We start from the raw sequence: 16,377 nt of genomic DNA on the forward strand, positions 1-16,377 counted from the left end.
ACTAGTTTTGATTCTTTGCCTGTGTGCATTGTCTTTACTTTTTCTTTTCATTCTTTTTTTTCTGTTAAAACTCTTCAATTTGCAGACATCATGGCACTTCATTCCTAAATACTGCCTCATGCATCTGCTAAGAAAAAGGACCTTCTACTATGTAACCACCATATTATCTCAGCTAAGAAAATTGGTAGTAAATTTGAATGTGCCCTGGATAATAGATAATAATATTCTGTTAAGATGTAATATAGTTCCAAGGCATACTCAAATTTTTGTCAGATGTCTTATAGATGTTTCCCTTGGGTTGGTTGGTTGGTTTTGTTTAAATCAGATTGAGGTTAATAAGTTGCACTGACTGACTATTCTTCATTACAAGAGTTCTCCCTCTCTGTTTTTTCTGTTTTATGTGACATTGGTTTCTTTAAACTATAGCCGAATATGCATAAAATTTACCGTCTAAACTGTTTTAAGTGTACAGTTTAGTGGCATTAAGTATTTTTACCTTATTGTGCTACATTCACCATCCACAGAACTCTTCATCTTGCAGAACTGAAACTTTGGTACCTGTTAAGCAATAACTCCCCACTCCTTCCCTCCACCTCACCCCCTCGCCCCCTGGCAACCACCATTCTACTTTCTGTCTTTGTGAATTTGTCTATTTTAAGTACCTCATAAAAATGGAATCATACAATATTTGTCCTTTCAGGACTGGCTTATTTCACTTACTGTAAGGTCTTTAAGGCTTATTCATGTATTATCATGTGTCAGAATTTCTGTCCTTTTTAAGATTGAGTGATATTCCATTGTATGTATATACCACAGTTTATCAGGTGGCACTAGTGGTAAGAAACTCACCTGCCTATGCAGGAGACATGAGAGACATGGGTTCAATCCCTAGGTTGGAAAGATCCCCTGAAAAGGGGATGGCAGCCCACTCCAGTTTTCTTGCCTGGATAATCCCCTGGACAGAGGAGTCTGGCAGGCTACAGTCCATAGGGTCACACGGAGTCACACACAACTGAAGTGACTTAGCACACATAGACACTTGGGTTGCTTTTACCTTTGACTATTGTGAATAATGCTGCTGTGATCATGGGTGTACAGATATCTCTTTGAGTCTTGCTTTTGTTTCTTTGGAGTATATACCCAGAAGTGCAGTTGTTGGATCATTTGGTAATTAATTCTGTGTTTAATTTTCTGAGGAACACTGTACTGTTTTCCATAGCAAATGTAATATTTTACATTTCCACTAATGCAGTACAGAGGTCCTGATTTCTCCTTCTCCTTGCTAAACTTTATATCTTCTGCTTTTTTGGTAGTAGCCATGTTAATTTGTGTGGCAGTAATATCTCTTTGTGGGTTTGATTTGCATTGCCCTGATGATTAGTGATGTTGAATATCTTTTATCTTTTCATATGTTTATTGGCTATTTAGATACCTAATTTGGAGAAATGTCTCGTCGTGTTCTTTGCCCATTTTGAGTTATTTGTGGTTGAGTTATAGAAGTCCTTTAGGTATTCTGGATATTAGCCTCTTCTTAGATAAATAATTAGTGAATATTTTCTCCCATTCTATGGGTTGTCTTTTTACTCTGTTAATTGTGTCTTTTGATAAACATAAGTTTTTAATTTTGATGAAGTCTATATATATATTTTTTTTCATTTGTTGTCTGTGTTTATGGTGTCATAACAGGAAATCATTGCCAAATCCAGTGTTATGAAGCTTTTCCTATATGTTTTCTTCTAAAAAATTTTGTATAGTTTTAGTTTTACATTTAGGTCTTTATTCTGAGTTAATTTTGTGTATGGTATAAAGTCGGAGTTCAAATTCTTTTTTTTTTAATTAATAATTACCCTATGACTGTAAAGTTTTCCCAAAATCATTTGTTGAAAAAACTCTCCTTTCTCAATCTTGGTGCATTTCTCAGAAATCATTTGACCATGAGCACATTATTAGTAAGTGAAATAAACCAGTCACAAAAAGGGTTTATTACTGGGCTCTGTGTTCTATCCCATTGTTCTCTATGTCTTTCTTTATGCCAGTACAAACTGTTATGATTATTGTAGCTTTGTAATAACTTTTGAAGTTAGGAAGTGTGTCTTTAAGCTTATCCTTCTTTTTTCCCGATACTGTTTTGTCTATCCTGGGTCCCTTGGGATTTCATGCAAATTTTAGGTGGATTTTTCTATTTCTTCAAAAAAAGTTCCTTGGAGGGGAGGGATAAATTGGAATTGACACATAAGCACTACTATATGTAAAAGAGATAACTAATAAGAGCCTACTGTATAGCACAGGGAACTCTACTCAATACTCTGTGATGGCCTATATGGGAAAAGAATCTAACAAAGAGTGGATATATGTATTTCTGTAACAAATTCACTTTGCCCTACATTTGAAATTAACACAACATTGTAAGTCAATTATACCCAATAAAAATTAAATATATAATATATATTATATTAAGGTGCAGTGTGGGAATATGAATGTATTTCTGTTATTGATGTCTTCTTTAATTTACTTCAGAAATCTACAAGTGATTCAATTTCTTTGAATCGTCACCAGCGTTTGGTATCATCACTATTAGTAGTAGATGTATAGTAGTGTCTCATTGTGGTTTTAATTTGCACTTCTCTAATCCATGAGATCAAATTGCCAGCATTCATTGGACCATAGAGGAAGCAAGGGAATTCCAGAAAAACATCTACTTCTGCTTCATTGAGTATGCTATAAAGCCTTTGATTGTGTGAATCACAACAAACTGGAACATTCTTATAGTGATGGGAATACCAGACCACCTTTCCTGTCTCCTGAGAAACCTGTCTGAGGGTCAAGAGCAACAATCAGAACCTAACATGGAACAACTGACTGGTTCAAAATTGGGAAAGGAGTACGATAAGGCTGTATATTGTCACCCTGTTTATTTAACTTCTGTGCAGAGCACATCATGTGAAATGTTGGATTGGATGAATGACAAGCTGGAATCAAGATTGCTGGGAGAAATATCAACGACTTCAGATATGCAGATGATACAATTCTAATGGCAGAAAGTGAAGAGGAACTAAAGAACCTCTTGATGAGGCTGAAAGAGGAGAGTGAAAAAGCTGGCTTGAAACTCAACATTTTAAAAAACGAAAATCATGGCATCGGATCCCATCACTTCATGGCAAATAGGTGAGATTAGGCACGTTCAGGTGATATGGCCATAGACTTCATGGCAAATAGAGAAAAAGTGAAGGCAATGACAGATTTTATTTTCTTGGGCTCCAAAGATCACTTCTGACAGTAACTGCAGCCATGAAATTGAAAGACACTTGCTGCTTGGAAGGAAAGTTATGATAAACCTAGACGGCATATTAAAAAGCAGAGACATCACATTGCCAACAAAGATCCTTATAGTCAAAGCTGTGGTTTTTCCAGTAGTCATGTATGGATGTGAGAGTTGGAACATAAAGAAGGCTGAGTGCCAAGGAACTGATGTTTTTGAATTGTGGTGCTGGAGAAGACCCTCAAGAGTCCCTTGGACAGCAAGGAGATCAAACCAGTCAATCCTAGAGGGAATCAACTATGAATATTCATTAGAAGGATTGATGCCGAAGCTGAAGCTCCAATATTTTGGCCATCTGATGCAAAGAGCCAACTAATTAGAACAGACCCTGATCCTGGGAAAGACTGAAGGAAAAAGAAGGTGGCAGCAGCAGATGAGATGGTTAGATAGCATCATCAACTCATTGGACATGAATTAGAGCAAACTCTGGGAGATAGTGAAGGACAGGGAAGCCTGATGTGCTGTAGTCCATGGGATTGCAAATGGTCGGACACAACTTAGCAACTTAGCAACTGAACAACAACAACAACAACAACGGATAATGACGTCGAATCTATTTTCATGTGTTTATATGACATTTCTCTATCCACTTTGAGAAAATTTTCTTTATACCTTGACCTATTTTCTAATTGGAGTGTTTTTTTGCTGTTGAGTTTTGAGAGTTTTTTTTGTATTCTGCTTTTTCAGGTAAGTGATTTGCAAATATTTTCTCCCATTTTGTAGCTTGCCTTTTCATTCTCTCAGTGGAGTCTTTCACAAAGCAGAAGTTTAAAATTTTGGTGAAGTCTAATGTATCAATTTTTAATGGATCTTACTTTTGGTATCAAGTCTATAAGAATTTCATTAAATCCTATGTCCTGGATATTTTCTTCTCTTTTCTTTTTAAGATTTTATATTTAAATTTTTTATATTTAAGTTTTACATTTAGATTTTTAAATCTGTGATCTCTTTTGAGTTAATTTTTGTGCCAGTTATAAGGTTTAGGTTAAGGTTCATGTTTTTGTCTATGGATATCCAGTTGTTCCAACGCCATTTATTGAAGAGACTATTTTTCCTCTCTTGGATTGCTTTCCACGCTTCCTCAAATATTACTTGGCTATATTTTTGCGGGTCTATTTCTGTTGTTCCTGTTCCATTCTATTGATCTATGTATCTGTCTCGTAGCCAGAACCACAGTCTGTAGCTATATAATATGTCTTGACATCAGACATAGTGATTCCTTTCACATTATTCATTTTCTAAAAAGTTTTTGCTATCCTTGAATGTTCCTTTGCTTTTCCCTATAAGTTTTAGAGTGATCTTGTCTATGTCTATAAAGAATCTTGCTAGGATTTTAATAGGAATTGTGTTAAACTTATAAATCAATTTGAGAAGAATTGACATATATATTATGTTGAGTTTTCCAGTCCATAAATATGTGTCTCCACTTACTTAGATCTTATTCGGTTTCCTTTATCAGTGTTTTGTATTTTTTAGCATGTAAGTCCTATTCATGTTTTGTTTGGTTTATATTTAAATGATACTGTATTTTTAATTTTGGTTCCTGTGTTCATGTATACAGTTGGTTTTTATATGTTGATATTATGACTTTGTTGAACTCACTTATTCTAAGATTTTTTTGTAGATTCTGTGAGATTCCCTATACATAGGCCATTGTGTCAACTCTGCAAATTATTCTTGCAAATAATTTTATACCTTCCTTTTCTATCTGTATACCTTTTATTTCCTTTTTTTGCCTTGTTGCATTGGCTTCAACTATCAGTATTATGTTGAATAGGTTAATGAGAGCATACATCTTTTTCTTGTTCCTTGTTTTTTTTTTTTTTTTTTTTTTTATCATTAAGTATATCCCAGAATTTGCTTTGGAGGGTTTTTTTTTTGGGGGGGGGGGGTATCAAAACCAAAATTGATTTTCTATATCAAGTTGAGGAAACTCATCTATTTGTAGTTTTCTGAGTTTTTTTTTTTTTTTTTACTGTGAATTGGTGTTGAATATTTTCAGATTTTTCTGCATCAGTTATGTGGTTGTATGATTTTTTTTTCTTCCTTAACTTGTTAGATTAGGGATTATATTGATTGATTTCCAGCCTTTCATCCCTCTTGGCCATAGTGTGTAATTCTTTTTGTATGTTGTTGAATTATATTTACTAATATTTTATTGAGGATTTCTACATCTGTATTCATGATAGATATTTATGTGTATGTTTCTATATTTTTGGTGCTGTCTTTGTCTGCTTTTGGTATTAGGTAGAAGATGGTGAACATCTTGAGGGAAGATAGTGATAAGGACCACTAAGTCATGAACTTGGTGTGTGGGAACATCAGAAAAAAACAGGGGAAAAGGGAATTCAAGACAGGGAAATGGTGTTATTTAGCTGGAAATACTATTGCTTGGGTGAGTATTGGACAAGTGTACTAGAACAGAGCAGTGAGGATGAAGTCTGACTGTTATGGATGGAACAATTATTGTAGTAGGTTTATGGAGAATCTTAGATAATGATAATGTGGTAGGGCTTCTAGGTAGCGAAGAGGAACTAAAGAGCCTCTTGATGGGGTGAAGGAGGAGAGTGAAAGAGCCAGCTTAAAACTAAATGTTAAAAAAACTAAGATTATGATATCTGGCCCCATTACTTCATGGCAAATAGAAGGGGAAAAGATGATAGTAGTGACAGATTTCTTCTTGGGCTCTAAAATCATTGTCGATGGTGACTACAGCCATGAAATCAGAAGATGATTGCTTCTTGGCAGGAAAGCTATGACAAACCTAGACAGTGTGTTGAAAAGCAGAGACATTACTCTGCTGACAAAGGTCTGTATAGTCAAGGTTATGGTCTTCCCAGTGGTCATGTACAGTTGTGAGAGCTGGATCGTAAAGAAGGGAGAGCACCAAGGAATTGATGCCTTCAAACTGTGGTGCTGGAGAACACTCCTCAGAGTCCCTTGGACAGCAAGGAGATCAAACCAGTCAATCTTAAGGGAAATCAACCCTGAATACTCACTGGAAGGACTGATGCTGAAGCTCCAGTATTTTAGTCACCTGATGTGAACAGCTGACTCATTGGAAAAGTCCCTGATGCTGGAAAAGATTGAGGGCAGGAGGAGAAGAGGGCGTCAGAGGATGAGATGGCTGGATGGCATCACTGATGCAATGAACATGAACTTGGGCAAACTTCAGGAGATGGTAAGGGACAGGGAGGCCTGGTGTGCTGCGTCCATGGGTTGCAAAGAGTCAGACACTACTGGGTGACCGAACAAGCCCAACAAGAATTGGGACTATGTTGACTGTAGGGGGTAAAATTAATATAAGAGCCTTAAGGGATGAATAGTGGAGACAGATCTTGGACCAGAAGGTGATGTGGACAGACCCTATGGAAGGATTAGTCTCAAGCAGGAAAGTGAACCACTCTCGGAATCTGGGAGGGAGAAGGGATTGATATGGAAAGCATGGGGTCCTTAGAAGTGATATCAATGTCTGGAAGTCATGTCTCTCCTTATGCTTTGTTTGGAAGGAAGGGCATGTCTGTAACATCAGTGGAATCAGAGATCTGCACAGAATTGGAGCAGTTTTGTAGAGAAAGAGTGAATTAGCCAAGATGGCGGTGGTCAGGCTGTCTCACCCCCACCTTTTGTAAATATATGGTTTATATAACAGCTGACATGACTTATAGCACTGTGCACGCACGTCACAGTGTACCCACTTACTTGGTCATGGGCCACTTTTGTTTTGTAAACCTGTATAATTTCCACTTGAAAAACCATTGAGGCTGTGTTATGGCTGCATTCACTGGGTCAACCAAGAGTGAATGCAGCATGGCTGCCCCACGGCTGCTACAGTTCCTACAGCTGCAGGAACTGCAGTTCCTACAGCTCCTTGAGTCTTCTTCAAGCTTGCGCATGCACCCCTTGCCTACCCTGGGTTCAGTGAACAGTGTGAACAGCAAGACAATTGGTGTAGTTGGCAGGATGATACAGCAAGAAGTATCATGTACTGACACACTTATGGGGGTAGTGGTGATGACATTGGTCCTTAATTTGATTTTTATCTGCTTGGGTTTTGTTTTTAACAGATCAATAAAAAAAAAAACAGATCAATAAGTTAGGAACACAGTTAGGACAAATAAGTATAGAAACTCTTCTTTGATAATCTTCAAAATTAAGACATTGGAGGTTCTTCTGGTCAGCTGATGGGTTCTTGTCCTGTCTACCATTGATTATGAGAGGGCCTTTGGTTCCATCCTTTGTTGAATGAGAGAGCCACTGACCATACAGTTTATAATCAGCGGTTCAGACTTAGTCTTCAGACCAATTCTGCACAATCTCTTCCAAAAAATATTAGAAAAAAGAATACGTAATTTCTTCTTACGATTCTGACATCAAAGTCAGACAGGGGCCAGTTTCCATCACTTGCTGTCGTTTTCTTCCTCATGCCTTCATGTGCTGGCACTCAGGAAGCTGATTTCTGTTCTTATTGCAGCTGCAGTCGACTCCGCCAGGTTCAGAGCATCTTGACCCAGAGCAGCAAGTCTCAACCCGACGGGATCCTCTGCATCCTAGGTCAGTGTTTTTAACAGGCTGGGACTCGGGGCTGGGGCAACTTCCTTCTGTTCACAGGAAGATATTAATAATAGTGTCATCACTGTGAGACAAGCTGTGAGTTAGTATTCTTCTCCCAGCCCTTGTTCCCCTGAAATCTGTTGCTGTTTTAATGAAGTCCTCTGACGTATCAGTGAAATAGGGAGCCTGTGCCACAGAGCAGGCACTTTGTATATGTTATTTCTCCTCACAGTGACCCTTGTAAGGGGAGGAAACTGAGACTCTGGGAGATGAAACCGACTTGGCTCAGGCCATAGAGTGGCAGAATTGGGCATTTATTCTTTAACACTTTCTTTTATTATGAAAGAGAAATTAAGACAGTACACAGTAATGAAGTTTTCTAATCATCCCAGATACCAATTCCACTCCCCAAGAGATAACATTAACTGTATTTTTTTTAACACAAGAGGGAACATTTTATGAATATTGTTGTTAACCTAACTGAAAAATTTCCACTTGATAAGTGTATCTTGGAGATTTTCCTATGTTAGATCAATCTCCTTCTTTATCTCATTGTCATTTACATTCACAGTATTGAGTCATAAAACTTGCTTAGGTCAGGTTGTTTGTCTGTCAGCCTTCTAATTTCCTTCCCACCAGAAGTTAACCACTTTCTTGTTTGTCTTTCAGATATTCTATACATAATTTTATTTTTTCACTTACTAGCACTTTCATTTAAACTTGCGAGAGTCAGTGTGCAGAGTGCACACTGGAGTTTGAAATATGCACTCTGGAGCCAAGCAGGTTTTGGGTTTGAATTTTGACTCCATCACTCACTTAGTCAAGAGACATAGTTTACAGTGGGCCTAGAATTCCAGTCATTGGTTTCAAATGCTGAAACAACAATCACTGGATTCTCTTTCCAGCTGCAGCCAATATAGGGGGTGGGCGCTCTCTCTGCCATGAATTTACTTTTGAATAAAACCACCTATTTGTTATTGTACTTATGCTGTTATTTCTTTTAGTTCAGGCTCAACCTAGTAAAAATAGGCAGCACAAAATTGATCAAGTGGGCAACTTGAATATAGAATACTAAAGGATTGAGAAAAGGGTCAACTTATAAGAATACCATGAGACCAGATACATACATATATATGTAAAATGAAAACACAAATGTTGCAGAAATTGATGTTTGAAGGTGGGTGTGTGAAGTTTAAGGTAAAAAGTTAATAAACCTCTAGGACAAAGAGCTGTATGTGAACGTGAAGCCAGAAGTCAGTGAGGCACTTGTATGTTTTTAAACAACTTCAGGAGTTTAGTGAATTCTACCTTTGGGGGTAATTACAGTTATCATAGCATCTCGTGGTCAGTTGGTTGGTTTAATTTAGCCTTCTAACCCCTGCAGTATCCTTCCTAGCAACTCTAATTTAACTCCCTCCACTTTGGCATTTGCCATTGAGTTCTTATGATACAGGAAATGTTTTCACTGATTTTCTGCTAACCTTTTGTTAAAAAAAAGTTTTATGGTGGTATTAATTCATGTATAGTAAACTGCACATATTAAAAGTGTACCATGTGATAAGTTTTGACATATGTATGTTGTTGTTGTTTAGTCGCTAAGTCATTTCTGACTTTTTGTGACCCCGTGAACTGCAGCTGGCCAGGCTTCCCTGTACTTCGCTATCTCCCAGAGTTTGCTCAAATTCATGTCCATTGAGTCAGTGTGATGCTATCCAGCCATCTCATCCTCTGTCACCCACGTCTTCTGCTCTCAATCTTGCCCAGCATTAGGGTTTTTTTCCAGTGAGTCGGCTCTTTGCATCAGGTGGCCCAAGTATTGGAGCTTCAGCTTCAGCATTAGTCCTTCTAATGAATATTCATGGTTGATTTCCTTTAGAATTGACTGGCTTTATTTTCTTGCAGTCCAGGGGACTTTCAAGAGTCTTCTTCAGCACCACAATTCAAAAGCATCAGTTCTTTGGTGCTCAGCCTTCTTTATGGTCCAGCTCTCACATCCCTACATGACTGTTGGAAAAACCGTAGCTTTGACTATACAGACCTTTGTTGACAAAGTGATGTCTCTGCTTTTTAATACACTGTCTAGATTTGCCATAGCTTTTCTTCCCGGAGCAAGCATCTTTTAATTTCATAGCTAGAATCGTTGTCCACAGTGATTTTGGACCCCAAGAAAATAAAATTTGTCACTGTTCCCACTTTTTCACCTTCTGTTTACCATGAAGTGATGGGACTGGATACCATGATCTTAGTTTTTTGAAAAGCTGAGTTTTAAGTCAGCTTTTTCACTCTCCCCCTTCACCCTCATCAAGAGGCTCCTGTTTGCTTTCTGCCATTAGAGTAGTATCATCTGCACATCTGAGGTTATTTCTCCCAGCAATCTTTTTTATTTACTTATTTATTTTAATTGGACGATAATTACTTTACAATATTGTGGTGACTTTTGCCATACATCAACATGAATTGGCCATAGATATACATGTGTCCCCCCATCCTGAACCCTCTGCCACCATCTTCCTCCCCACCCGCCTCCTCATCACCTTCCTCCCCACCTCCTCCCTTCCGGTTGTCACAGAGCACCAGCCCTGGTTGCCCTGCTTAATGCATGGAACTTGCACTGGTCATCCATTCTGCATATGGTAATGTACATGTTTCAGTGCTATCCTCTCAAATCATCCCATCCTCTTCTTTTCCCACTCAATCTAGAAGTCTGTTGTTTACATCTGTGTCTCCTTTGCTACCCTGTATGAATCAATCTTGATTCTAGCTTGTGATCCATCCAGTCTGGCATTTCACATGATATACTCCACATATACATTAAATAAGCCAAGTGACAATAATACAGCCTTTGCGTACTCCTTTCCCAATTTTGAACCAGTCCATTGTTTCAAGTCCAGTTCTAACTGTTGCTTCTTGAGCTGTATACAGATTTCTCAGGAGACAGGTAAGGTGGTCTGGTATTCCTATCTCTTGAAGAATTTTCCACGGTTTGTTGTGATCTACACAGTCAAAGGCTTTAGCATACTCAATGAAGCAGAAGTAGATGTTTTTCTGGAATTCCCTTGCTTTCTCTATGATCCAACAGATGTTGGCAGTTTGATCTCTGGTTCTTCTGCTTTTTCTGAATTCAGTGTGTACATCTGAAAGTTCTCTGTTTACATACTGCTGACACCTAGCTTGAGAGATTTTGAGCATTACCTTGATAGCATGTGAAATGAGTGTAATTGTATGGTAGCTTGAACATTCTTTGGTGTTGCCCTTCTTTGGCATTGGAATGAAAACTGGCCTTTTCCAGTCATGTGGCCATGGCTGAGTTTTCCAAATTTGTTGGCATATTGAGTGCAGCACTTTAACAGCATCATCTTTTAGGATTTGCTATAGCTCAGCTGGAATTCCATCACCTCTACTAGCTTTGTTTGTAGTAATGTCTCCCAAGGCCCACTTGGGGATGGTCTTGATCCCTGCCTCCTGTACAATATCACGAATCTCCGTCCATAGTTCTTCAGGCATTCTCTCTGACAGATCTAATCCCTTGAATCTATTTGTCACTTCTGCTGTACAATCATAAGGGATTTGATTTAGGTCATACCTGAATGGTTTAGTGGTTTTCCCTATTTCTTCAATTTAAGTCTGAATTTGACAATAAGGAGTTCATGATCTGAGCCACAGTCAGCTCCCGGTCTTTTTTTGCTGACTGTGTACAGCTTCTCCATCTTTGGTTGCAAATAATACAATCAATCTGATTTTGATATTGACCATCCCCAAGAAAAAGAACTGCAAAAAGGCAAAATGGTTGCCTGAGGAGGCCTTACAAATAGCTGAGAAAAGAAGAGATCGAACAGCAAAGGAGAAAAGTAAACATATACGCATTTGAATGCAGAGTTCCAAAGAATAGCAAAGAGAGATAAGAAAGTCTTCCTCAGTGATCAATGCAAAGAAATAGAGGAAAACAGTAGAATGGGAAAGACTAGAGATCTCCTCAAGAAAATTAGAGATACCAAGGGAATATTTCATGCAAAAATGGGCTCAATAAAGGACAGAAATGGTATGAATCTAACAGAAGCAGAAGATATTAAGAAGAGGGTACAAGAATATACAGAAGTACACAGAAAAGATCTTCATGACCCAGATAACTACGATGGTATGATCACTCACCTGGAGCCAGATGTCCTGAAATGTGAAGTCAAGTGGGCCTTAGGAAGCATCACTATGAACAAAGCTAGTGGAGGTGATAGAATTTCAGTTGAGCTATTTCAAATCCTAAAGGGTGATGCTGTGAAAGTGCTGCATTCTATGCCAGCAAATTTGGAAAACTCAGCAGTGGCCACAGGACTGGAAAAGGTCAGTTTTCATTCGAATCCCAAAGAAAGGCAATGCCAAAGAATGTTCAAACTTCTGCACAGTTGCACTCATCTCACATGCTAGCAAAGTAATGCTCAAAATTTTCCAAGCCAGACTTCAACAGTATGTGAACCATGAACTTCCAGATATTCAAGCTGGATTAAGAAAAGGCAGAGGAACCAAGATCAAATAGCTAACATCCATTGGATCATCAAAAAAGCAAGAGCGTTCCAGAAAAACATCTATTTCTGCTTTATTGACTATGCCAAAGCCTTTGACTGTATGGATCACAACAAACAGTGGAAAATTCTGAAAGAGATGGGCATACCAGACCATCTGACTTGCCTCTTGAGAAACCTCTATGCAGGTCAGGAAGGAACAGTTAGAACTGGACATGGAACAACAGACTTGTTCCAGATAGGAAAAGGAGTATGTCAAGGCTGTATATTGTCATCCTGCTTATTTAATGTATATGCAGAGTACATCATGCAAAATGCCAGGCTGGATGAAGCACAAGCTGGAATCAAGATTGCCGGGAGAAATATCAATAACCTCACATATGCAGATGACACCACCCTTATGGCAGAAAGTGAAGAGGAACTAAAGAGCCTCTTGATGAAAGTGAAAGAAGATAGTGAAAAAGTTGGCTTAATACTCAACATTCAGAAAATTTAAGATCATGGTATCTGGTCCCATTGTTGTAGGAAGAGGGGAGCTCCCCTCTAGGTCCCCAAGAGTGGGCTCTTGTCTAACACTGGGAAAAGAATTGTCCAAGGAGACACGTGCTGACAAAGCCAAGATACTTTATTGGAAGAAGACACCCAGGCCGAGAGCAGTAGGGTAAGGGAACCCAGGAGAACTGCTCTGCCACGTGGCTCGCAGTCTCGGGTTTTAGGGTGATGGCATTAGTTTCTGGGTTGTCTTTGGCCAGTCATTCTGACTCAGAATCCTTCCTGCTGGTGCATGCATCACTCAACAAGATGTATGCTAACGAGAGGGATTCTGGGAAGTGGAGGGACACATGGTGTCTCCTTTTGACCTTTCCCAAACTCTTCCGGTTGGTGGGGGCTTATTAGTTCCATATTCCTTATCAGGATCTCTTATTCAAATGGTTACTAGAGAGCCTGGCCAGGGTGGGTGGTTTTCAGCCGTTGTGCTTCCCCTAACACCATCACTTCATGGCAGATAGATAAGGAAACAATGAAAACAGTGAGAGACTATTTTTTTGGGCTCCAGAATCACTGCAGATAGTCACTATCACTACAGCCATGAAATTAAAAGATGCTTGCTCCTTGGCGTAATGTGACTTTTAACTTCGCTGATTGTTGTTTTTGCTGTTTGTTCGGTGCATCTGTAACTGTGTAACTGGATTTGTTTCCAGTCACATTGAAGGCTTTTAAGTTACAAATGGTTGTTCAAATTCCGGGAACTATGGCAGCTCCCTCCAACTCTTACTTGGGGCCCCCGAATCAGAGACCCTCAGTATAAAGGTTTGGAGCAAATGTTGCCTCGCCAGTTTAGGCACAACACACCTTATCAGCTCAGAAGCAGTTACTGAATGAGAACGACGCCCTGTTTCCCTAGGAAACATAATTCTCTTAAAGAAAAGCGGGGAATGAGAGGGTAATAGGCAGGACGGCTAGGGGGTCTTCAAATGGAGGAAATCAGCTGCAAGTGTCAGATGTTTTTTCTCTCTCTCTTAAGCATTTTTTCCCTTCTCTATACAAATTTAAAAGGAGGTTTCTCTTAAAATTCCGGGTTGCCAAGATGACACCCGGTTCCATCTGAACTTAACTTTTCTCAAACCTTGAGCTAACCGCTGTGTTTTTCTTATGGAGATGTTTTCCTTAAGCTATGTTAATGAACTATGTATTTACCCTAGACTCTGTCTTTCTTCAGGTTGGTTCCGCTTAAGACTCAGAACAAACCACTATGTTTTACTCGTACGTTGTTCTCCTAATCTGTGTTAATAAAAGTATATATTTACTTGGAAACCTGCCTTTCTTCAAGATTCATGGCAATCGTTTTATGGCCTGGGATGACTCACCTTGTGCCAATGTTATCTCAAAATGCATGTTGTGGGTGAGGGAGCCTGGTGCCAGGCTCTGAGTTTTGAGACATTCCCTCTCTCTAATTAGCAGCCTGCTGGTAGCTCTCTAACATCCAGCTAAAGACTAGCAGGGGGGCACTCTTTCTGCCCGCTTCTGGTGTCTATGTCAGGAGCTTTCTCTCTTTTATAATTTAATAAAACTTTATTACACATACACACATAGACGCTTGCTCCTTGGAAGAAAATCTAGACATTACTTTTCCAAAAATGGTCCGTCTAGTCAAAGCTACGGTTTTTCCAGTAGTCATGTATGGATGTGAGAGTTGGACTATACAGAAAGTTGAGCACCGAAGAGTTGATGCTTTTGAGCTGTGGTGTTGGAGAAGACTCTTGAGAGTCCCTTGGACAGCAAGGAGATCCAACCAGTCCATCCTAGAGGAAATCAGTCCTGAATATTCATTGGAAGAACTGATGCTGAAGTTGAAACTCCCCATACTTTGGCCACCTGATGCAAAGAACTGACTCACTGGAAAAGACCCTGATACTGGGGAAGGTTGAAGACAGAAGGAGAAGGGGATGACAGTGGATGAGATGGTTGAATGGCATCACTGACTCAATGGACGTGAGTTTGAGTAAGCTCTGGGAGTTGGTGATGGACAGGGAAACCTGCCGTGCTGCAGTCCATGGGGTCGCAGAGACGGACATGACTGAGTGACTGTACGGAACTGAAGGCCCACTTGACTTCACATTTCAGAATGTCTGTCCCTGTGTGACTGACCACACCATCACGGTTATCCAGGTTATTAAGATCTTTTTTGTGTAGTTCTTTGTATTCTTGCCACCTCTTCTTAATTTCTTCTGCTTCTGTTAGGTTTTTAGTGTTTCTCTTTACCATGCCCATCCTCACATGAAATGTTACCCTGACATCTCGTTTTCTTAAAGAGATCTCTAATCTTTCCCTTTCTAGATTTCCTCAATTTCCTTGCATTGTTCACTTAAGAAGGCTTTCTTATCTCTCCTTGCTATCCTTGGAACTCCATATTCAGTTGGCTTATCTTTCCCTTTCTCCCTTGCCTTTTGCTTCTCTTCTTTTTCTCTGCTGTTTGTAAAGCCTCCTCAGATGACCAGTTTGCCTTCTTGCATTTCCTTTCCTTTGGGATGGTTTTGGTCACTGCCTCTTGTACAGTGTTACAAACCTCATTTATAGTTCTTAAGGTACTGTGTCTGTCAGATTCTATAATAATATATAAGGAATAGATTACATAATGTATAATATATTATATAAGGAATAGATTCCCTTGAGTCTATTTCATCACCTCCACTGCATGATCATAAGGGATTTGGTTTAGGTCCTACCTGAATGATCTAGTGATTTTCCCTACTTTCCTTCAGTTTAAGCTGAACTTTGCAATAAAGAGTTCTTTATCTGAGCCACAGTCAGGTCCAGGTCTTATTTTTGCTGACTGTATAGGGCTTTGCTGTCTTCAGCTGCAAAGAATATAATCAGTCTGATTTCAGTGTTTGCCATCTGGTGTTCTCCATGTGTAGAGCTGTCTCCTGTGTCATTGGCAGAGGGTGTCTGCTATGACGTGTTCTCTTGACAAAACTGTTAGCCTTTGCCCTGCTTCATTTTGTATCCTAAGGCCAAGCTTGCCTGTTACTCCAGGTATCTCTTGATTTCCTCCTTTTGCATTCCAATCCTGTGATGAAAAGTATATCTTATTTTTGATGTTAGTTTGTATAAGGTCTTATGGGTCTCAGAGAACCGCTTTTCTTCAGCTTCTTTGGCTTTAGTAGTTGGGACATAGGCTTGGATTACTGTGATGTTTAATGGTCTGCCTTGAAGACGAACTTAGATCATTCTTTTTTTCTTGAGATGGCACCTAATTTCTCCATTTTTAACTCCTTTATTGACTATAACAGCTACTCCATTTCTTCTAAGAGATTCTTTCCTACAGTAATAGATACAGTGGTCATTTATTCCCGTCCATTTTAGTTCAGTGATTCATGTTCATTCTTGCCATCTTGCTTGACTGCGTTCAATTTATCTTGATTCATAGACCTAACATTCCAGGTTCCTATGCAGTATATTTCTTCACAGCATTGAGCTTTACTTCTG

At 39.1% G+C, this 16,377-nt stretch overlaps 1 protein-coding gene across 1 annotated transcript in view; it reads left to right on the plus strand.

Annotated features, from left to right (window-relative positions):
• The window catches only part of DNAAF9 (dynein axonemal assembly factor 9), a 174,129-nt gene that overhangs the window by 14,431 nt on the left and 143,321 nt on the right, over positions 1-16,377 (plus strand). Inside the window, exon 2 of the mRNA XM_061126714.1 lies at positions 7,794-7,873. Within this exon, the coding sequence (XP_060982697.1) occupies positions 7,794-7,873 (80 nt within the window). The remainder of the gene's footprint in view (positions 1-7,793; positions 7,874-16,377) is intronic.

This window comes from Dama dama, chromosome 23 (assembly GCF_033118175.1).
Source record: "Dama dama isolate Ldn47 chromosome 23, ASM3311817v1, whole genome shotgun sequence".
Lineage (NCBI taxonomy): Eukaryota > Metazoa > Chordata > Mammalia > Artiodactyla > Cervidae > Dama > Dama dama.